At 37.4% G+C, this 24,601-nt stretch overlaps 1 protein-coding gene across 1 annotated transcript; it reads left to right on the forward strand.

Annotated features, from left to right (window-relative positions):
• The first annotated feature begins 12,927 nt into the window (after positions 1-12,927).
• Positions 12,928-23,377, forward strand: LOC127091488 (vacuolar protein-sorting-associated protein 33 homolog). Its single transcript, XM_051030144.1, has 22 exons — positions 12,928-13,134; positions 13,225-13,264; positions 13,392-13,472; positions 13,649-13,843; positions 13,956-14,066; positions 14,211-14,276; positions 14,489-14,596; positions 14,712-14,756; positions 15,122-15,178; positions 15,491-15,585; positions 17,814-17,865; positions 18,035-18,091; positions 18,454-18,516; positions 18,610-18,716; positions 19,474-19,596; positions 19,774-19,855; positions 19,948-20,018; positions 20,425-20,505; positions 21,374-21,431; positions 21,613-21,674; positions 22,144-22,237; positions 22,950-23,377. Exons 1-22 carry the CDS (start codon positions 13,082-13,084, stop codon positions 23,037-23,039), a joined length of 1,791 nt encoding a protein of 596 aa, XP_050886101.1. The 5' UTR covers positions 12,928-13,081; the 3' UTR covers positions 23,040-23,377.
• Positions 23,378-24,601: the final 1,224 nt, after the last annotated feature.

Consider the following 24,601-nt stretch of genomic DNA (forward strand, 5'->3'; position numbering starts at 1 on the left):
TATGAATTCTTTGAGTACTATGAGAGGCTAAACCCCCTGATGCTAGGGGGGTGGTCCTGATGTTATCGCATGTTATGAATTTGAACAAATGATTTCTTGATTACCATGTTACTTATTTCAATTCAATTGTGTGATGTTATTATGCTTTTGTATCGGACAAATACAAATTGATCTATGACTTTCAATAACAGGATTGTGATTGTTAGGGTTTTCACACAATTGGGTTTATGAATGCATCATCTAGGACTAGTAACTTTCATAAATCACCATAAACCTTGATATTTTGTATGATTAAAACCAATGATTAATTGAATGGACATTTGAGTAAGAATTGGTAGTTTAATAGTTTCTTCCTTAAGGACTTAAGTAAGAACATTCTGAGGTTAGGTGATTGAATGTTTCATATGTATTAAGGAAATCTTGACTGAATTCATAACCGGTTAACTCAACCACTCACCCTAGCATATGTTATCTTAATTAATTATTTTTACTCTTTGTGTGTTTACTATTATAAATTCCAAAACAACCGAACCATTATCTTTTTGTTCTGATAGAATCAAATTAAAATAAGTATTTCCTACGCAATCCTTGAGATCGATACTTGGAAATAAAACTCTTTATTACTACATCGGTAAAAATAGTACACTTGTTATTTTTCCGATCAAGTTTTTGGCGCTGTTGCCGGGGATTGCCAAAAGACATATTTTAATTTTTATTCTATTGAAATTTTGTTGCTCGTCAACCAAAATTTTATCTGTGACAATTTTGTTATTCAATTCTAATCTTTGTCTAACTTGTTTATGCGAGGTAAGGCCTCAGCGGATTTTCCTTTTGACGCAGATCAAGAAAGAACTCTTCGCGCTAGACTAAGACAAGCTAAGAGAAAGAAACTGGAATTAGCAGAAAAAGCGGAGGGAGAAGTTGTTTCAGTGCACTCAGAGAATTCCGATTCAGACGCGGAAACAGTTCCTGAAATCATGGCTGCTAATCCACCACCACCAGAGAGACTCCTCGGTGACTATGGTGGAACCAACACCCCGGGTGGTCGTATGACAATTGTCAACCAACCGGTTAATGTGGAACAATTTCAGCTGCATCCCAGCACCATTAATCAACTCGAAAGACGGTCCTTCTCTGGAAGAGTGAATGAAGATGCCAATAAGCATCTGCAAAGATTTTTAACCATGAGCACAACACTGAAAATGCCTGGACATAGCGAAGAAGCAGTCCGACTTCGTATGTTCCCATTCACTTTAGCAGATGAGGCTGAAGACTGGCTCTATTCCTTACCTGCTGGTAGTATCACTACATGGGAGCACATGGAAACAACATTCTTGTAGGAGTATTTTCCCGCATCTGTGTCATTGCGGAAAAGATATGAGATCCTAAACTTCAAACAGAAGGAGGGTGAGTCACCAGGAGATGCCTACAAACGATTCAAGAGAATCCTAGTGGCTTGTCCTACTCACAACATGGATGAAACTGAACAAATGCAAATGTTTGTCAATGGTCTTCGAATTCAAACGAGACAAATCCTTGATTCAGCAGCTGGTGGCTCAGCCAACTTTGCAATAGCCACCGGTATGAAGAAGATAATTGAAGCTATTGCCTCGAACGAGCATTTAGAGTTATATGACAGGGTATCAAGCAAATCTGCAGTTATTGACTTGAAGTTGGAAACAAATAAACAGGTGAAAATTGAAGAAGTTGTTGCTGCGGATGTAGAGAAAAGGTTGAGAGCACTAAACATAGGTGCTCAGAAAGTGGCTCAAGTGCAACAGGCACCGAGTGAAGTGTGTGACATTTGCAATGGACCACACAATACTGTTCATTGTTTTGCAACACCGCAACAAATCGAAGATATAAAATTTTTAAAGCAGAACAATCCCTACTCCAACACATACAATCCGGGGTGGAAAAATCATCCCAATTTTGCATGGAAAGATCAAAGAGGGAACGTGCAACAGCAGGCACAGGGTCAATATCAAAATCAATATCAGCAGCAACAACAACAGGTACCTAAGAAGGCAGATTAGGAGATCGCAATTGAAAAGATGGCAGCTCACAACATCCAATTCCAAGAGGAGACTCGAAATAATCAGAAGAACACTACAACATCCATAAAAAATCTTGAAATTCAGATGGGTCAAATCGCCCAACAGTTAGCCTCAAACTCCCATGCACCTGGCACGCTTCCTAGTGGGACAGTTGTTAATCCCCGTGATCAAAGTCACATTAAAGCTGTGGTCAGCAGAAAAGGAAAAGCTAAGGAACCACAAGTTGACGAACAGGTTGAAGAAGATGGATTGTTGGAAGTTGACTTGGAGATTAGAGAAGAGCCAAAACAAACTGAAGAAGTAGTGGTCAAGCCGACAAGCCAGCAAGAGAAACAAAAACCAAAGATCATTCTTCCTTTTCCGACAAGAACAAAGAAGAAAGATCTCCGTGAATTTTTTTTTGAGAAATTCTTAGAATTATTCAAGAAGCTCGAGATCAACATACCTTTTGCTGAAGCTCTGGAACAGATGCCGATCTACGCCAAATTCATGAAAGACATCATATCAAAGAAAAGGTCGATCGACAGCGAGCCAGTCATGCTGACTGAAACTTGTAGTGCTATTTTGCAAGGCCTAAAAATTCCGATGAAGAAAAAAGATAGAGGTGCAGTCACTATTCCTTGTAGCATTGGAGATAGATCCTTCAAAAAGGCACTGATCAATTTGGGAGCAAGTGTGAGTCTAATGCCCCTCTCAATTTACAAAAAACTTGAGTTAGGGGAGGTGCAGGATACTCGCATGACATTGCAGTTTGCGGATCATTCTATGAAGAGACCCTATGGTATAGCAACTGATGTTCTGGTGAAGATTGATAAATTTGTATTCCCGATGGATTTTGTGATACTCGAGATGCCGGAAGATGAGGAGATCCCTCTCATATTGGGAAGACCTTTCCTGGAAACTGGAAGATGCATGATAGATATTGAGGAAGAAACCATGACCCTCAAAGTTTATGATGAAAAGCTCAAAATTGATGTGAGGGATACTATGAAATTCAAAGATGACGAAGGGGCGAGTAAAAATATTGAAGTGTTAAATACAGTTTTTGCTCAATCTATGCAGATCACAACACCCAAGCTTCCTTTGGAGAGAGTTTTGAGTTTATCTATTGTTGAGGATACTGAAGGAATTGATGAGAAAGAATCCGAAGTGGTAGCGATGTTAAAGGAACAACTGCCTTGGGTTCGTTCCCGACCGCAACGGTGGGAGGAGCTTCGACCTAAAACATCTTCAGAGTCAAAACAGGATATAAAAAAGGGGATAAAGTTGAAACAATTACCAGAACATCTCAAATATGTCTTTCTTGACAACGAGGAAAAATGTCCAGCAATCATCAATTCAGGTTTGAGAGAGACCCAAGAAGGAGAGCTAATCAAAGTCCTAAAGAAATACAAGGGTGCTATTGGGTGGGCGATGGACGATTTTAAAGGAATCAGCCCGACGATGTGTATGCACAAGATTTTGATGGAGGATAATCAGAAACCGATCGTCCAACCTCAAAGAAGACTGAATCCAGCTATGAAAGAAGTTGTTCGCAAGGAGGTTGTGAAACTTTTAGATGCGGGGTTAATTTACCCAATATCTGACAGTTCGTGGGTGAGCCCATGTCATGTGGTACCAAAGAAGGGAGGGACAACTATGATAAAAAATGAGAAAAATGAGTTGATCCATACCCGTACTGTTACAGGTTGGAGAGTTTGCATAGACTATAGAAGACTAAACACTGCTACAAGGAAGGATCATTTTCCTTTACCTTTTATCGATCAGATGTTGGAAAGATTGGCAGGTCATGATTTCTACTGTTTTTTGGATGGGTACTCAGGGTAGAACCAAATTGCTGTGGCACCTGAGGATCAAGAAAAAACAGCGTTCACATGCCCGTATGGAATCTTTGCTTATAGAAGAATGCCATTTGGTTTATGCAACGCACCTGCGACATTTCAGAGGTGCATGACATCCATATTTTCCGATATGCTTGAGAAGCATATGGAGGTGTTTATGGATGATTTTTCGGTTTTTGGATCTTCTTTCGAAAATTATTTGTATAATCTTTCACTGGTGCTGGAAAGATGTCAACAAACCAATCTAATTCTGAATTGGGAAAAGTGTCACTTCATGGTGAGAGAAGGGATAATACTAGGTCATAAAATTTCCCATCAAGGGATAGAAGTTGACAAGGCAAAAGTGGAAGTAATCGCCAATCTCCCTCATCCTGTGAATGAGAAAGGGATACAGAGTTTCTTAGGACATGCAGGATTCTATCGTAGGTTCATCAAAGATTTCTCCAAGATCGCAAAACCGTTGACTATCCTGCATGTGAAGGATACTCCGTTTCTGTTTGACAAAAAGTGCAACGAAGCCTTCGAGACTCTGAAAAATAATTGGTGTCTGCTCCTATAGTGATCTCGCCTGACTGGTCTCTACCCTTTGAGATAATGTGCGATGCGAGGGATATAGCAGTAGGGGCAGTCTTGGGGCAAAGACAAGACAAACGCCTCCACGTCATCTACTATGCTAGCCATGTGTTGAATCCAGCCCAGATGAATTATGCAACCACAGAGAAGGAGTTACTGGCTGTGGTTTATGCCTTTGATAAATTTCGGCAATACTTGTTGGGAACAAAGGTAATTGTTTATACTGACCATGATGCGTTGAAATATCTTTTTTCTAAACAGGACTCGAAGCCAAGGCTGCTCAGATGGATCTTGCTGTTGCAAGAATTTGACCTTGAAATTCGAGACAAAAAGGGGTGTGAAAACACCGTTGCTGACCACCTATCTCGAATGTCTCCGATTGAAGAGACGGAAGAGAAACATCCCATAAAGGACGAGTTTATAGATGAAAGAATCCTCGCGGTGGTGGGTGTTCCTTGGTTTGCTGACTATGCAAACTACCTGGTGGGTGGTATAATTCCTGATGACTTTGATTATAACAAAAAGAAAAAGTTTCTTCATGATTGCAGGTTTTATTTGTGGGATGAACCATTCTTGTATAAGAAAGGGGTAGACGGACTAATTCGTCGATGTGTCCCTGAGGAAGAACAGAATGAAGTCTTAAAGGCATGTCATGACTCAGATTATGGGGGACACTTTAGTGGAGACAGGACAGCCGCAAAAGTCCTCCAATCAGGATTGTACTGGCCCACGTTGTTTAAGGATGCTCAAGTCGTCGTGAAGGAATATGACAGATGCCAACGGACAGGAAATATTTCTAGGAAGAATCAGATGCCTCAAAAGGGCATGCTTGAAGTGGAATTATTTGATGTTTGGGGGATAGACTTTATGGGGCCATTTCCACCCTCATTTGGAAAAAATTATATTCTGGTGGCTGTGGACTATGTCTCCAAATGGGTGGAAGTCGTAGCCCTCCCTTATAATGACACGAGAGCAGTGGTAAACTTCCTTAAACAAAACATCTTCTCAAGGTTTGGTGTGCCTAGAGCACTTATCAGTGATGAAGGAACACATCTCTTGAATAAGCTCATGGAGAACTTATTGAAGAAATATAATGTGAAGCACAAGATTGCCACACCATATCATCCCCAAACGAGTGGGCAAGTTGAAGTATCTAATCGGCAAATTAAAAAGATTTTGGAAAAGACAGTGAATGCTTCACGAAAAGATTGGGAAATCAAATTAGATGACGCGTTATGGGCATACCGAACCGCTTTCAAAACACCAATTGGCGTGTCTCCGTATCAGCTGATTTATGGTAAGGCTTGTCATCTTCCTCTGGAATTAGAGCACAAAGCCTTTTGGGCATCCAAGTTCTTAAATTGTGATCTTGCAAAAGCCGGTGAATCCCGAATTCTTCAACTTCACGAGTTAGAAGAATTTCGTAATCAGGCATATGAGAATGCAAAGATGTACAAGGAGCAAACACGGAAGTGGCATGATCAGAGAATCATCAGGAAATATTTCTGGGAAGGACAACTGGTATTGTTGTTCAATTCGAGGCTCAAGTTGTTTCCTGGGAAATTAAAGTCAAGATGGTCCGGGCCATTTGTCGTGTATAAGGTTTTTCCCCACGGAGCAATAGAGATTAAGAACCAAAACAATGGAGATATATTCAAGGTGAATGGCCAGAGGCTGAAGCCCTATTACAGAGGCCAACAACCTGGATTGATTGACCATATGCGCCTCGCCTAATGAGATGGGCAACCGTCGAGCCATGCGACGTTAAACGAAGCGCTTCGTGGGAGGCAACCCACGTGTTCGATTGTCAACTTATTTTTTTTCTCTTTTCTTTTCTGTATGGGTATGAAACGTTGTTGCAGGTAAGGAGAAAGGATGCCATAATCATAATCACTTCTCAGCGAAAGGATGCCAGACCTAAGAAGCTTTGCAGAATTCAAAAATTGATGAAAACAGGGCATCCACACGGCCACCCGTGTGGTGACACACGATCGTGTTAATCAAAACAGTGGATTAACATGGGCGCCCGTGTGGTGACACACGACCGTGTTAATTAAAACAGTGAATTAACACGGGCGCCCGTGTGCAGGAACACGACCGTGTTGTTTGTAACAGACCAATTTTTCAAATTTTGTGATTTTGGGTATTTTCAATGTTGGGCCCCACTTGCTATTATATCTCTTCCCCACCACTCATTCTCACTTTTTTCTGATTTTGGAAACCTCTCTCTCCCTCTTCCTCCATTGTTAACCTAGCCTCCATCAAATTAAGCTTCACTTTTCTCATAGCTCCACTCACTTTAACCTCATCTCACCTTCACAAAAATTGTTCCTTTCGCCGTCCTCTACACAGTGACGGTTGCAGTTTTCACTAACCTATTCTTTGGATTTTGAGAAATTTTTTTCAGGTACCATTATGCCCCCAAAGCGTACAAGCAAGGAGAAAGAGGTAGCCACGTCTTCTCGACCAAAGCAACGGGTTAGACGCTCTACAAATCCTCATGGCATTTTGTTTGACCAACCGAATCATCAAGAGAGGTATGTGATTCTAGCTAAACGTAAGCTTATTCCGACCCGATATATGTGTGATGCTACCCTGGATGAGTTAGGTTTGAAAGAAGAGGTGCACCGCATGTTCCACAACATCGGTATGTTGGAATACATGCAATTCGAAGCACCGACCTTCGCTCGGATTACCCTTGAATTCTTGAGTACGGTTGAGTTCAAGATGAGGAGAAGGTGGACAGGTTCGGAAATGGAATTTTATGGGCAAATTATTTTCCGCGTATTTGATGAAGATCACGAATCATCTGTGGAGGAACTTGGGAGTATCCTGAGACTCTCGGTATCTGGACCCGGAACCCCTCCGGACACTTTTTCTGCTATTGATTTTTGGCAAGCTATTACAGGTAAAACTGGATATAACCTTAGCTCGGGAAAAGCTTATGGAATTCATAACCCGTGCTTCAGGTATGCACAAAAAGGGTTAACATACACCTTGTTCGGACGGGGTGATAGTACCGGGGTTGCGGCTAAGAGAGAGTTATTTTTTCTGTATTGCATGGCCCACAATGAGCGAATCAATGCAGCGGCTTTCGCCGCCAATCATTTGAAACAGGTTGGCCATGTAACTACTGGGGATATTTCTGTAGGTGGTATGATCACGCAGATTGCGGGCCACTTCGGGTATGATCAACTCTTGATGGAAGAGACTGCAGTAATGGGCAAGACTAAGATTGACATGCACACGCTAGTCAATCAACAAATGATTGCCATCAGGCCGACTCATTACGCTCTGATGATTCACAATATGGAAGTGCTCGCACTACCAACACCTGGGTCCATTAGCATTGCCAATGCTGCTAACTGGTTGTACACAGGTTCAACCCAAGCTGTAGGGGAAGATGCGCAGTTTGACCATGACCTTTCAGGTGAGGACATGGAAGAAGATGAGATGCCAGCTACCCACGGTATGCCACCCCCACATGATTCGAGCCTACATGGTGAAGGCTTCTCTTTTATGTCTCAGGACCAGTGGGGTTGGATCCAGACGGAGATGGGAACTCTCCGCACTGAGCAGACCAAACAAGGTGCGGAACTAGATAGACAGAGTGTGGAACTGTTCCGGTAAGGGACAGTCATGGATGACATGCAGGCCATGATGAAACGTCTGATGTTGCATTTCCCGCACGATCCCCCGCCTCCTCCGCAACAGTGATCACTGTAAGTCCCCTTCGTGTTTGAATTTAAACATTGAGGTCAATGTTTAGTTCAAGTGTGGGGGGGGGGGGTTTCTCCTTTCATGTTTTATTTTCTTTCAATTTGTTTTGTTTTTGTTATGTTATCATTATATTAGTAGGTTTGTTTGTTTGTTTGTTTGCTGTTCTTTTGGACCTACTGTGTGTACAGAGTGATGAGAAACGGTTGGACGAGCCCGGGATCAATGGTAGTGGATGAATGACACCCCTCAAACGTAGGCTGATAAGGCACCCCAGAAGTTGATGCAACCTTGAGAAAAGAAGTCGGACACAATTTGGGGACACCGGACCAAGAGAGCGGTATGGAAAGACCAAGTCAGAAAAGAACCACATAACACGAGGAGACTTCAGAGCTTGCAAGCTAACCAACATGGTGAGATCACAAAAAGCCAAACACGAAATATCAACATGAGAGTTCAGCCAGGTATGACTTTATCACTCTGATTTTGCGTATGTCCTGTTGACACGTCACAGCATGACAACACACACTGAGGCAAGTTGTTTGTTTAGCCAGGGTCTTTCTAACCATCCCTATCTGTATGTTTCCCTTCGTAAACCCCGTTGAGCCTTAGCCATTTTATTCATCGTAAACCCCATGTTAACTTTTAAGCATTATTCATCATAAACCCCCTGTTAACTTTTAATCATTCATTTCCTTTTGTTTCATAACTCGGTATGATTGTGTGAATTGCAAGATGTGCAATAAAACTAAGTTTGGGGTGGAAATCTTGAAAGAGAAGGCAAGTGCATAATAAGAGATCATACAAAAAGAAAAATAGTATGTATTTTCTTTAAAAAAAAAGAGAAAAAAAAAAGAGAAAAGAAAAACAAAAGAGAAAAATGCACTTGCCGAGACTTAAGACTCTAACACATATAAAATGCTCAGAAAATTTGAGTAGAAAAAGAGTCAATAGAGTGAAATTAACCCCCAGAGTATACATGATGCATGAGAAAAGGAGAAAGAAAAATCACACAACATGAATACCGAGTTCAAAACCCTTTGTTATCCAATTTTCTTGTTTATCCCACCGTACCCAAGCCCCGTTACAACCCAAAAAGACCTCTAAAAGTGTGTGGAATCTGCTGTGGTAGTGAGAATGTATTCAAAGTTAAGAGTTGATATTGCATACTGTGCTGTGAGTGTACACACCTAACCCTGAGAGATATTGTGAGTGTGTGAAAAGCTTGCAGGTGAAGAAGTTTCTGATGTGGAAATATGGTAAACTGCCTGAATTGGAGAGACCTGAAACTCGATTGGAAAGGAAGAACACAAATGGTGAAAGACAAGGTTGCATTGTGGAAAATGAATTCGGGGGTGACCTTTGTTTGGACTCAATACATCACTTGAGGACAAGCAATGAGACAAGTTTGGGGTTGTGATCGGTCACCATTTCCAGTGAATTCCCACCGTTAATCCGACGTATTTTCATCACTTTGGTAAGATTTATGTTTGTTTTTAGTTGCTTCGGAGTCATTTATCCTGTTTTATTGGTTTGGTATCGCATTGCATTCGATTACAAGTTTATGTCAAAAAGATCTCGTTTATGCTTCGTTTGGTAGTGTCATTGTTACAGGCCATTGCACAGGTTTAAAAGCAATAATGGTGAAGCTATGGATACTCAGAAAGACAAAAATATGAAGAAACAGCAGGTCAACACGGGCACCCGTGTGCCACAACACTGCCCGTGTTGTTGATCAGGCAGAGCAAAATGAGAGGAGAAAAACAGAGAACAACACGGGCACCCGTGTGGTGACACACGACCGTGTTGTTTAAAACAATGCATTAACACGGGCACCCGTGTGGAGGAACACGACCCGTGTTGTTGCCATTGTAGCTTGTGTTGAAAATAATTAATTATGGAGAACAACACGGCCACCCGTGTGGTGACACACGACCGTGTTGATTGGACGCAGCTTGGAAACCCTACTTTTTGCTTTGTGAACCGATTATGCTCATTATGGGTAGTTTGGACCTTTTGCTTGGAAGAGATTCATCTGAAGCTATAAGAAGACTTGGAAGAGAAAGAAGAAGGCACCTTTTGACAGACGAAAGAAAAGATTGCATTGGAGAAGATAGCGAATACGAAGGATTTGAAGACGGCGAGATTCAAGGGCATCAACCATTGAAGATCAAAATCTCCTAATTCTTTGTAATGTCTAATCTTTACATTATGAATTCTTTGAGTACTATGAGAGGCTAAACCCCCTGATGCTAGGGGGGTGGTCCTGATGTTATCGCATGTTATGAATTTGAACAAATGATTTCTTGATTATTATGTTACTTATTTCAATTCAATTGTGTGATGTTATTATGCTTTTGTATCGGACAAATACAAATTGATCTATGACTTTCAATAACAGGATTGTGATTGTTAGGGTTTTCACACAATTGGGTTTATGAATGCATCATCTAGGACTAGTAACTTTCATAAATCACCGTAAACCTTGATATTTTGTATGATTAAAACCAATGATTAATTGAATGGACATTTGAGTAAGAATTGGTAGTTTAATAGTTTCTTCCTTAAGGACTTAAGTAAGAACATTCTGAGGTTAGGTGATTGAATGTTTCATATGTATTAAGGAAATCTTGACTGAATTCATAACCGGTTAACTCAACCACTCACCCTAGCATCTGTTATCTTAATCAATTATTTTTACTCTCTGTGTGTTTACTATTATAAATTCCAAAACAACCGAACCATTATCTTTTTGTTCTGATAGAATCAAATTAAAATAAGTATTTCCTACGCAATCCTTGAGATCGATACTTGGAAATAAAACTCCTTATTACTACATCGGTAAAAATAGTACACTTGCTATTTTTCCGATCAGTCATCAACAGGTAAGAACATGAGCCGTCCAGAATATGCCGCCGATGGGGAGATGGAACATCGAGGAGACATCATCAAGAGTGATAGTCATATCCCCAAATAGAAGATGAAATGAAGATGTCTCCTTGTGCCATCTCTCAACAAACGCAGTAAGCAGCGGCGCATCAAGCATGGCGAGGGAGCAGTGGGGAAAATCAAGTAGCTCGAAATCCCGTACAATCCGACTAACCTGCTCAGGCATCAAAATTTGTAGGAAGTCCTTCATCTTCAAATCGTGCGAAGCCACCTTCAGTGTGGGACAGGCATGTGACAAACAAAACTAAAAAACATTTGCAGTAAGCTTCCATGGCATAATAATAAACAAATTAAAATTAAACATAAAATACATATACCTCTCCCTGCCATAGTCGTAACGCCACATGGTCTGCATACTCAATAAGCACCAACCGGTCAACGGGTCCTCCAGGGAATCCTCCGTTAGTGAGCACAGAGGAGGGATAAGTCGAAGGAGCTGTAACCTCTGTGTCAACAATAACAGATGAGACCAGATCATCAACAATAATATTTGGCTGGACCAGCTCATAAACAACCACCCCATCAACCTCTCCAGGTCCAACAACCTCCTCAACAACCTCCCCACCAACATCCCCAACAACCTCCTCAACAACCTCTCTAACAACATCTCCAGTAACAACTTCATCTCCCACCTCTGCCACCTCATCTCTGGGCTTCTCAATTGATCGTACCTGGCGACGTCGAGTGCTACGAGGTGCGCGAAACCCACCCCGCTTAGCCAACCGTTTCCGGTGTGAACCGGTTGAAACTACTCGTCCAACCCATATTCGAGAAGACTCACCCTCAGCAGCCTTAGTCTGATTTCCCGCTCTATCGGTAGCTCTGCCTGTAATAGTGTTATCTCTGTCTCTATATTTTACTAAAAAAAAAAGATTAAAAAAAAAATCCAACTAAAATAATAAAAAATATAACTATCGAAAATTTCCGATATGAAAACAAATTTTGTATCCATATCGAAAATTTCAAAATTTCCAGTAAAAAATCAAGGGTTTATACCGAAAGGAATTTTATAATTTCTGCTATGAAAACAAATTTTGTAAATCAAAAGGGATTTTTATCGGAAATTTTAAATTTTCCGATAAAATACTAAACATTAATACCATTTTTTTTGGAATTTCCGATATAAAATCCCAAAAAATTTAAAATTTATAGTAAAAAATTTATTGTTTTTAAAATTTTCGATAATTGATTCGAAATTTCCGGTATCGTCCCATAATTTTTAAAAATCCGTTTCAATATTATAAATTTCAAAAATAAATAAAATAATTTTACAAGGATAATAATGTCTTTTCATACACATTGGAGAGTGTCTGGTTTAATTAGAGGTGCCAATAAAAATTCTCTAAGTGATATGTTAATTCATCTAATATATCATGAGGTTAAATGTAGTGCACCGTTACAATAAAGAAATATTTACATTGATATCTAATCAAAATATTTTATATTGTCAAATCATTACAGTTTTTAAAAATAAAAATATGATGTGGCGGAATATATGAGTCTCATTGGTTGACAATATAAAAATATTTTACAATATCAAAGCATATTCCATTTTCTCATATCTGATATGCTGATATCAAATAATATTTTATCATCCAAATATTTTGTGTAAATGTTTTATAAAAGAATCTTATAAAATATTTTAATAGGAGAAAATAATTGAAATGAAATTTTTTAATGATTTTTTTGCAATAAAACTATTTTTTATATTGATTTTTTTTCCAGAAAAACTATTTTTTGGTCAAAGAAAAACTATTTTAAAATCTCAGAATTTAAACTCTTCACAAAATTACATACACTTTTTACAATTTCAATTTCTTCAATTTCAAAGAGGTTATTTATTTCATTTCAAAGTGGCAGAACTCGACGAGCATGTTCAAAGCCATTACGATCCTCATTTGAATCGAAATTTGATTTCAATTTGTAGTGTTCATATATTTCTCAATGGCTCAGATTCCCAACCTAGATAATGCTCCCGTCAATCTCACATCCATCAGGTCAAATCCAATTCAATTTCATTTTCAATTTTACTTTTTATCTTAATCATAATCATAATCTAAATTTTAATGTTTTTTTGTTGCATTCAGAGAACACTCTCAAAAGGAGCTCATCAACATCCTCAAGAATGTAATTGTTGCTTCCTATGAAGAAATTAAGCGATTTTTTCACTCAAATTTGATATTGCAGTGTTCTTATTGCGTTCATTTTGTTTGGCACTGATTATTTGATTTCATAAGCTTTTATGATTTTTTAGGTTAGAGGAAAGAAGTGTTTGGTCATTGATCCCAAGCTTGGAGACTCTCTTTCCCTTATCATACAGTCATCAATTCTCAAGGCATTTTTTTTACCCTTAATCATTTACTGGGTTCTACTTTTTGACTGAGTTTTTATAGAATTTGACATTTCTGTGTACCTATAAAAGTTTTCTTTTTCTTTTTCAATTATCAATGGACATTAGAATGTTGTTTTGGTCTTTTGATGATGTTGAGTGTTCACATTTAACTCAAACAGGAGCAAGGGGTTGAGTTGCGGCATCTTTCGGCTGACCCAATTCAAAGTGACTGTACCAAAATTGTTTTCCTTGTGCGCTCTCAGCCTGATTTGATGAGATTCATATGCTCTAACGTTCACGATGATGTATCTAAAGGGCTACAGAGAGAATATCATGTTTATTTTGTCCCCCGTCGTACTGTTGTTTGTGAGAAAGTAAGCCTTTCTTGGAAATGAATCAATTTAGGTTGAGTTGACCATGGTGTTTTTCTTTTTTAAGCATGAGATCTCGAAGTTGACAATGTAAACGGTTGTTGTTTGTGTGCAGGTCCTTGAGGATGAGAAATTACATCATTTGTTTACAATAGGGGAATATCCATTGTATTTGTTGCCAATGGATGAGGACGTCCTATCGTTTGAACTTGATCTTTCTTTTAAAGTATGTTGCACACATAAATCTGATTTATTTTTGAGTTTTTTTTTTTTGTTTCTTTTAGTGTTGTATATTTAACTTTCATGTTTCTTGCATTTAGTATTTGCTCTGGTTAATTACTTATCCTTGTTTGCATTCTCTATGTGGTAGGAATGCCTGGTTGACGGTGATGCAAGCTCACTTTGGCATATTGCAAAGGCCATTCACAAACTTGAGGTTGTATTTTTGAATCCATCACGCTTTTGGTTTTTCTTAACACGGAAGCTTTAGCCTTGCAACATTTAGCATCTAACAAAAAGGAGATAGTCCAATAGAAGTGTCCCTAACAAGCTTTATTAGTTATCCATACATCATCATGGACATGAAATCTAACATGATTCTAACATGTTTTATTAGTTATAATTGTTTCATTTGATTTTATCTTTTAGTTTTCTTTTGGAGTGATACCAAATGTGCGGGCAAAAGGAAAAGCATCCGTGCGTATTGCGGACATCCTAAATCGAATGCAAGCTGAAGAGCCGGTTAACTCATCTGATGTAATCACACACCACTCTATTTTTCTCTAATAGAAAAAGAATAAACAAACGCAAATTTATAAGTTTTAGTAATGTAACATACACCGTAATCATCTTATTGTTTTTCTCTTTTCAGATGGTTATGCCAGAGATAAACACAGTAATCCTCTTAGATAGAGAGGTACTTCCTGTTTTTCCATTTTATGTCTTTTATCATAATCTGTAGCGTCTTTGGGGATTTTCTCCTAGGTTTTCTTGTGCTGTGTAATTTATAGATTTAGTATGTTACTACTTCAGGAAGGCATGTGCTGTCTTGTACATTTCTCTCTTATTACTTCATACAAAATTGTTTATTCAAGATTTTGTCGAAAAATGAGAATGGGAATTGGAACTTAAATGAATCATTTTACTTGTCTCTGTCGGGTTTAATTTCTATTTTCACTTGAAGTTGTATGTCTTTTTGAGGTCACACTATTCCATTTGTTTGGGTTCAAGTGGTCTCCACATGGATGATGGTCATTGAAGTTGAGTATGCTCTGAATGTAGGTGGACATGGTTACTCCTTTGTGTTCCCAACTAACGTATGAGGGGCTACTTGACGAGGCAAGTTAATGCAATAACAGCCTATACATTTGTGAATGAATATTTACTGCATAAAAGTTTTGATTACTTTGTTATTTTATCAACCTTTTTCTTGAGAATGTTCCCTAACAAGCTTTGTCAACTTAATAAACTCTTTAACTTTGTTCCTTTTTGATATTGTAAAGTTTGAATATGGAAAATTTTCTAATGCATGTTTTGGTGTTTCAGTCAAGGAGTTTTACAGTTGTATGTCGGGTTCATGGAGTATTATACTACATGCAAATAAGTTTTGATAGTTGTCTATTTTCATTTACTGAATTTGTACCGTTGCAGTTTCTTCACATCAACAATGGTTCTGTTGAGATTGATGGATCTATTTTGGGTCTTCCACAAGATGGAAAAAAAACTAAAGTCCCACTTAATTCAAGGTAGGCTACTTTTTTCGCTGGCTAATCTAGTTAGGGATGTAATGATATTTTTTTCAATGACATAAGTACTCAAATGGATATTCTTTTCTCTGTAATACGTAGAATTTTTAATGAATATTAGAAGGACCAATTTCAATATGAACACATTTTGCTGGGACTATAATTTAAAGAAAACAACAAGGATCTAAAACAAAAAGTAGTATATTTGGCAGGTCTATACATTTTTTTAGGGACTAAAACAAATACTCTTAATATTTGAAGGGACTAAAGCATATTTAAATTAAACCTAATAAAATACTCTAGGTTCAAGAAGTTTTCCTTTCTATCATTCTTTACATATTTTATGATTGAAGGAAATCCATATTCACTCCTATATCATGATATATAGTAAATACATCATGATATATAGTAAATACAAGCGTACTACGAGCTTTAACTATATTGAATATATTTGAGATTTGTTGGTATGAGAACACTTACACAATGGGCATACTGCCTTGAATATCAATTTGCAATCAAGGTATATCTTAGAATTTTGGATTAGGCCTAACTCAACCTTATAAAACGGCTTGTAAGATGAGGATTGCCTCCATTTATAAATATGTGTTAAGACCATCGCTCGTTCAATGTGAGATTATTAACACACGCCCTTGCGCCTAGTATTGGGCATCTGAAGCGTGACCAGAGTAGTCCGATAGTAAATGACCCAACGAATCTTGGATATGCTCTAATACTATCTTAGAATTTAGGTAGAGTCTAAATCAACTTTACAAAACTGATTTTAAGGAGTGGATTGTCCCTAATTATTGTACCAATATAATTTTATTAGACTCTAAGAGGGGATAACCTACGAAGAAGAAGGGAAAGCAGAACATGATGGGCGGGGCGAGTATCCTGGGTAGTACCTTAAGTCGCCCAAGGCTTCACCCATGACGCCAGGCGATGGGCAATACTCGTCCGACAAGGATGCCTAGTCGCCCAACTGGGCTTGGGTCATTTGAATTAGCTCCACTCGTACAGTGAACGTGGGCAGTGGCGTTCCCAAATACCAACTAACTAAGGGTCATCAGTCAAAGGGGGAAAACCACTCTCCCCAATCAAAGGAGACCAAGTCCTCCCATGACCATGTTCCTTGGTCATGAAGCTAGGGCAAACCACTCTCCGAATCTCTAGCTCAGGCACAAGAATAAATACGAATAACTCAGAACGTACACCAAATACCTAGAGAATACTGAGCTTCTCACCTCATGCGAGCTTGCTCTTTCCATAGTAAAAAACACCACTGAACGGGTTTTTCACCACCGCGAGCAAAGCCCTAACCCACATAAATTCACTAAGGCCTCTGCCACCCTACCTGCCACCCTACCAGCATAGGGGTGTCACACATTCTGTATTTTTTGACAAGTCCACTTATAAACACGTTCAGATCATATCTTATCCATGTGGAACTCTTAGCACCCTCCCTTCATGCCAAAGACTAACTGATTTGGGGCGTGACTCGAGTGGTCTGTTAGTGCAGTGACCTGGGAGTAGGTGATCCAACAGATCTTGAATAGACTCGGATACCGTCTTACCCTCAACCTTACATAACTGGTTTGTAAGGCGAGGATTTCTCTCCCTTATAAACATATGTTCAGGCCATCTCTCGTTCAATGTGGGACTCTTAACACACGCCTCCTCATGCCCGGGACTAGACGTATGGAGCGTGACCCGATAAGAGACGGTCCAACGGATCTTGGATGGACTTTGATACCAATTTTGAATTTAGGTTGTGCTTAATTCAACCTTAGAAAACTGGCTTGTAAGGTAAGAACTACCTCATAAACACGTGGTCATGTCATATCAGGACTCTTAACAGTTTACATGGATTATGACCTCTGATTATTACGCCTTTATGACTATTCATCTTTGTTATGTTTGGTATTTATGTGTCTTAAAGAAATGTGTTTCCAGATGCCCCTTTGTCAATTCTCTGAGACCGCATTTGAGTGGTAGTTCAAAATTTGTTGTTTTATTTTCCTTTTGCTCATAATTCTCATTAAAATGAAATTTACTTGCCCGGTCTGTGTTATTGACAAACACTTTCTAGAGGCCTTCTTTTGCCTATATCCTCTTTTTTGTTACAGTCAGATATCCATTTTCTGATTCTTCACACTTATTAATTTTCTCATTTACCTTTTTCTGATAATATTTATTAAAATAACATTTATTTGCATGGTCTGTGTTAGTGACAAGCTATTTAAGGAGATAAGGGATCTCAACTTTGAAGTTGTAGTCCAGGTTGATTAATTTTTACCTCATACATCCTAGTTTTCTCTTAATCTCTCTTTTTTTGTCTCTCTTTCAAACACACACCCGTGCACACGGGAACAGGGAGACTGGTGTTTAGATAAATATCTTTGGTTCCCTTGTAGATCTATTTTCTTAGTTGCTGTCTGCAGTATTGCAGATTTTGCGTCAAAAAGCAACATCCATGAAGCAAGACTACACAGATATGACAACAACAGTGAGTAGACGATCTTACACCTGGGCATTGATTTTACTGTTGATTTTGTAAAAAATAAGAAAGAATGTTCTGAGACAAATTTTCACGTAAAGTAACAGTGTATCCACTCAAGTCTGCTATTTACCTTTTTTCTTTGGGGACCTAATAGATCAATAGTTGTACTGCTATACTTTATCTTTACAGCTAATTATACAGTTGTATGCTTGTTTGATAGATGCAATATTTAGTAAGCAAAAGAAATCACTGTTTGAATAAGATGTATGTGCATTATCAGCGGCATTTAAAGAAGTTTTAATAAATCTTTTAAAATTAAAATCAATTTGTAAATATTTTCTAATCTATTGCTTTCAATGAATATCCAGACGCAGTCAGTTTCTGAGCTGAAGGACTTTGTGAAAAAGCTGAACTCATTGCCAGAGATGACTGTAAGACTGTTTTCATTATAATATTGAAATTTCATTAGCTGGGTTTTCATAATAAGAATCAAATGATAATACTATTTACATTTTTTTTTCCAGAGGCACATAAATCTTGCTCAGCATCTATCAACGTTCACGTCAAAGCCAACTTTTCTCGGGCAGCTTGATATGGAACATACAATTATTGAGGCCCAAAGTTATGACATGTGAGTTAATTTTGCAGGCAGACAACTTAAAAATGGCATTATTATACTTTAATTTAATATAATTTTAACACCCGTGTATAGTTTGATTGGGCTATTGCCTTTTCGGTGCAGAAAATTAACCACAGTTTCACCTGGCAGTGTATCAGGCTTCTGTAAATTCTTAGCTGCGTACTAAAAGTATTTTATAAATTAAGATTTTAAATTGGATATGGTTATGTTTGGCAAGGTCAATAAAGGTCAGTTAAAAAATATATAAAAGAATAATAATTTTAAAATATAATTTATATAAAATATTTCATTTTATATTTACAGTAACTTCAACCACTAGTTTTACCAAGTACTTTAATTTTGACTAGTTAACTTTTCAGCTAAATGTTGGGTGATAGTTGATTATAAAGCTTATAACTTACTTTTGCCACATTTTTGCCAAACAGAGCCTGTAAATGACGTTGTCATATAATAAGCTTGGATATAATAAACAATTACACTTTGTTTTCTGTAGATGATGTTTGAATTTATTTAATTTCTAGCCTATCATATGTAGAACAAGCAGTTGATATTTTAGGTGTGGATTTTAAATTACACGGAATGGAGTAAAAGAAGTAAGACTATGAATTGTTTGGTAAAACCAATCAATGTAGCATTGTCATATACGTCAGTGTCTGTAGTTGACTACGTGGTGATGCACTATTGTTCTCATATTGCTGCATGTACATATGTTTCTACATAATAAAACTAATGTCATTCATATATGCAGATGCTTTGAGTATATTGAAGAATTGATCCATAAGCAGGAGCCTTTAATAACAGTTCTACGCCTTCTGGTCTTATTTTCTATCACTAATTCTGGGTTGCCAAAGAAGCACTTTGACTATTTCAGGCAAGCTTGCATGCTTTGTTGATCCTTTATTCTATTCTTTTTCATTTGTTACTCTTCTAGGTCTTTGGCAAGACTAACTTATGATGGTCTTCTCATTTTGTCTTCTGTACAGTATACCATCAGATTTTATTTTTAAGTACTTAGAGTTACCTTACATATTTGTAACTTCCAATTTAGGAGAGAGCTACTGCATAGCTATGGATTTGAGCATTTAGCGACACTAAATAACTTAGAGAAAGCCGGACTCTTTAAAAAGCAGGTATAATACAATAGTTGATTACTTGCAAAGGCAAATCCATTTATATACTCATTGTTGAACAATTAACCTTATTCTGCATGTGATCCTTTTAGGAGTCAAGAAGTAATTGGCTTACTATAAAACGTACTCTGGAGCTTGTGGTTGAAGATACTGATACAGCCAAGTAAAATCTTCTACACGATGTGATCCTTAGATGTTTTTATGTTCATAAATTTCGTATAAAGCTCGTGGTCACATTTTAGATTTTATATGGAAACAGGGTAATTGATATGTATGCGACAGAACACAAATAAAATATGGTACATATATTTGTACATCGTAAAATAATAGAAAACTCGATATGTCTGTCTCTGTTAACATTTATGCTGCTTATTGCACTTATAGTTTTTATTTTATTTTAAATTGTCCAGCTTTATATATTTCCTGGTTCATGCGCAGATCTATACACAAAAGTTCTCGTGAAGTCTCTCAGAGTCTTTTGAATTGTCACTTGTGATACACTACTGTGATGCAATGTTCATCTTATTCAATTGTTTTACTAACTCTTATAATGATTTTCTAATTGCCAGCCCCAATGATATTGCTTATGTCTTCTCCGGATATGCACCACTTAGCATTCGTCTTGTCCAGCATGCCATTCGATCTGGATGGTAATGATAGATTTTTAACCCTGGAGATCTTCCTAGTTTTTGTTGTGCATTAGATTTAGCTTTCTTAAATGATTTTCTGCTAGAAATCTTTGGCAGCAATGAATTGTTTGCAGTTTACAATGTTAAACATCCTGCACTTTCAATTTTATAAAGAACTGTAGCTCATGGAACTGTAAATTTTGTTAAATGATTTGCTGCTAGAAATCTAATGCAGAAATGAATCAGTTTACAGTTTACAGTGTTAAACATCCTGCCTTTCAATTATAGTATGAAATCAGTTCTTTGGTGCAAATGTACAAACAATCATATGTCAATATCTGATACCGACTTCTGTATATTTTACTAGCTTTGAATTGGGTATGTTGGCAGCGAATTCCAATGTTTACATGATGTGTATCATTGTTGCTCAGCTCCTCAGCTCATTAAGATATTGAAGTCTGTCATTTTTTTCTTTCGTAAAAAAGATTTTTTGTAAAGGATGAAAAGAAGCATATATTGATAGAAGATAATACATCTTCACAAGAAAACACAGAAGAAAAACAGAGAAACTAAGACCGAGAGTCCTGCAAAAAGGCATGCCAAAACCTCTCTGCATGGCAGTATGTCTAACAGAGAGGCACATCTCAGCATTCTTTGATGGAACTAGAGGCGTTTTAATAATAAAAAGCTGTTTATACATAATTAGACTTAGAGCATATTAGCTTTTTATTATCCAAAACTTCAGATTTTCCCTTTCGGCATACTTAAATATATTTGCTTTTGCCTTGCTACCTGATTGGTTCATTAATTGCATTAAATTTTGAAGTTAATTTCTATGTTTGAGTAATGAAACCGATGCTAAGATTGAATATAATTATTGATCCTTTAGGCGTCCTGTTGAAGAAATTTTGAAACTGCTGCCTGGACCTCATTTGGAAACTAGAAGGGTTAGTACTTGTCAAGTTGAACTACTGAAAAACTTGCTGGTCATAATTGGCATTTTTATCAAATGTGTTTTATAAATGTTATATTTGAAAGTTTCTTTGAATCAAGGACACATTGTGACTAACATTCCATTTCCTCATCTGAGTTATATTTAATGTTTTGCCTGCTTTATGGCTTGTACAGGGAGGATTCTCAAACAGTCCATCATTTGACACTTTATCTGGGATCCCAACCAGCATGGCAAAGTATGTTTGAACAGTGTTTTTTTTCTTGTTGAGATTTTGCATCTCGTCCTTAATCGTCAATGAAATGCTAATAATGTAACTGTCAGAAAAATGTTATTAATTTCAGGAAATGCAATGCTTACTAATTTGTGTAACTTTCCTTGTCAAATCTCAAGATTAACGTATCAAGGTTTTAGTTAACAATGTTGAGATAAATCTGTATTACTATATAGATTTTACACAAAACTTGTGATTGTGGAGGGTATTACACCATAGGTGTGAGGTTTATTTTTGGGCAAAATCTCCCAACTGCGGAAATGCTTTCTAGCATGTTTCATTTGCTTTCAGTTTTTGGTGATAGGTTCTTGAAAAGAAATGCTATTATATCTGGATGATTTATATTTAACATTGATGTGTTAAAATTTGTAATCTTAAAGCAAGAAACCTTATAATTGTCAAGCGTCCTTTTTTGACTCCACACATATTACAGAGTACCTGATGGAAGGCGTGCCCTGGTCCTTGTTGTCTTTGTTGGGGGTGTTACATTTGCGGAGATTTCTGCACTTCGATTTCTCAGTGCTCAGGTGTGTCTACTATTACCCATTTTTTAATGTCTCCAAGACACTGACACACTGTTAAACCAATACGATGTTTGTAATTGGTTCATATAGTAGATTTGTAGTCTTAGCCTGGATTTCTGAATTTTGAATAAATAACCTGTGAGGATTTCATAATCAAGTCAAATCAATTCCCTTTTTTTTGTTGAAATATCTTGTTAATATAATTAGTATTATATTAAGGTGAAGATTGGTATTATAAGTATTACAAGTCAAAGGTGTTTTCCAAATACATTCTCAAGTCAAATCAATTCACCTTTGACTTATAATGTATTATAAGTCAAAGGTGTTTTCCAAATACATTCTCATAAGCTTCTAGTTTTGTGGATGATTTCTTGATACATCTAGAATACATGGAACTCATGCAAGGGTCTCAAATGATGAGGGATAGAAAGGGTGGCGGCGACAAACCTAGACAATCCCAGAAACTAAACTAAGATTAGGAACTTGGAACAACACAACTCTTGAATGCAGCTGGCTCAAGGGTTCATAATTACTCTAGTTGGTTCGGATTATTGCATTCCTGTTTTCTTACTTATCTGGATCACTATTCTGGGTAGTTAATTAGTCACCCCTTTCTTATATCATCACACTTTATTCAAACTGGTCTGGGCGTTGGGTGTTGGGTGTATATTCCCTTGTTTACATCTCCTAATTCCTGACGTGGTTTGTCTTGCAGGAAAGCATGGCATATGATTTGGTTATTGCATCAACAAAAATAGTCAATGGCCAAACCCTGCTTGAAACATTCATGGAAAAACTAGGTTGATTAATGCTTGAGTTTTTTTTTCTTTATCATGGAGGCTTTTCTTGATCCAGCGAAGCAAGTTAATCTGATGATGCCAAACCAATCCTATGCCTAACGGAGTTCTTTTAGTCTAGGATGATGAATGAAGCTCTGATGAAAGTTATGAATACTATAAGGACTATTTTTCGCCGTGCTCTATTCCAATTTATGAACAATGATTGGACGTTGTATGCAAGTGTGTTATTGTTGATTTTGGTTGTATATACTAAGTGACAATTGTCTTCTCCACTCAACTTGGAAACTTAAATAGCGGCTTTGGTCATTCCAGACCTTTAAATCCACTAAACTTTTTATGCTAATTATACTTTTAATAGTAGGGTTTGAAGGGAGATTTAGGATTTTAAGAAGTAAATTTTTTATAAAGAGTTTAATGGCTATTCGCTGTTATATGCATACTTTAAAGGAAGTTAAAAAATTTAGATACAAAGAGGCACTTTCCCTGCTCCTACTCTTTTGGTCTAGCGATATAGTCCCCAAATCAAAGCTATCAAATGGCCTCTGCTCCGCCTGGTTAACAAAAACTGTAACCATGTCCTATTTTAATGGAAGGATCCTTTACACAAATCATTTAAAAGAAAACAAACAAGGGCATTATTTTATTCACCCGGGGTGAGGCTGAACAAACTGAAAATTTAAATTTGATATTTTTTTAATATTTGGGAGATACATGTTCGGATGCATATTAAATGCATACAATGCTTTATAAATGAGTCATTTATTTCATATTTGTTAAAAAATAGTTCGAAGATGTATTTACGTCATCAATCTGAAATAATTACGGAGATTCATATTCAGATTAGTGAAAGTATTTTGTCCTTCACAAGTGAACCGTCCACCTCAAATTTGTCAGAAAATGAACTGGAAATGCATCTCTGTAATTTGTTAGGTGTATTTTCGCATCTCCCGAATAACTCTTGAAAGCATTTGGGAGTTTTGCCTTGACAACAAGTGTCTAAATTGATATTTTTTAGACCATAAATACTAAAGATATCATAACTCAAACATGTCACATATAAAATCAAACACAAATATAAATCCAAACACTAATCAATTAATCAAAAACGTTACCACGATACATAATTTATTCAGAAAAGACAACGATTACCAAAATACAAATAGAAATAAACTATTGTGTATATCTAACCCCCTATTTCTCCTCTCCCACATGTATCCAAAGCATTATGTGCCTCGACTAAGATGCGTGTACGACGATCATACTAGAACTGTCTTCCTCAAAATCTCATATCTCTATAGCATTTCTCGCAATCCTGGAAACACGATTACGTACCAGCAATAGGTCATGAGTGTGGTCATCCCTAGCTTGTTCTTCTTCAAATATCTCCTGATGAGTTGATCTGGGTGGTGTCCCCGCGACATCTGATGTCATGTAAGGATGTGACACTTAATAGAATCGGTGGATGTAGGCCTGTACAACAACTCATGGATCAGGAGCTGGCACACTGCGTGCCTCATATGGTACCAGATGATTATAGAAATAATTGAGTATGGCATCAAGATCTCTG

The sequence above is a fragment of the Lathyrus oleraceus genome, chromosome 6 (genome assembly GCF_024323335.1).
Source record: "Lathyrus oleraceus cultivar Zhongwan6 chromosome 6, CAAS_Psat_ZW6_1.0, whole genome shotgun sequence".
Taxonomy (NCBI): Eukaryota; Viridiplantae; Streptophyta; class Magnoliopsida; order Fabales; family Fabaceae; genus Lathyrus; species Lathyrus oleraceus.

Excerpts from the sequence above, each read along its gene's own strand:
- LOC127091488 (XM_051030144.1), top strand. The coding sequence starts at position 13,082 with ATGGCTCAGATTCCCAACCTAGATAATGCTCCCGTCAATCTCACATCC. Across the intron at positions 14,277-14,488 it reads AGGCCATTCACAAACTTGAG|TTTTCTTTTGGAGTGATACC; the intron begins GTTGTATTTTTG and ends TTTATCTTTTAG. Across the intron at positions 20,506-21,373 it reads CATGCCATTCGATCTGGATG|GCGTCCTGTTGAAGAAATTT; the intron begins GTAATGATAGAT and ends TTGATCCTTTAG.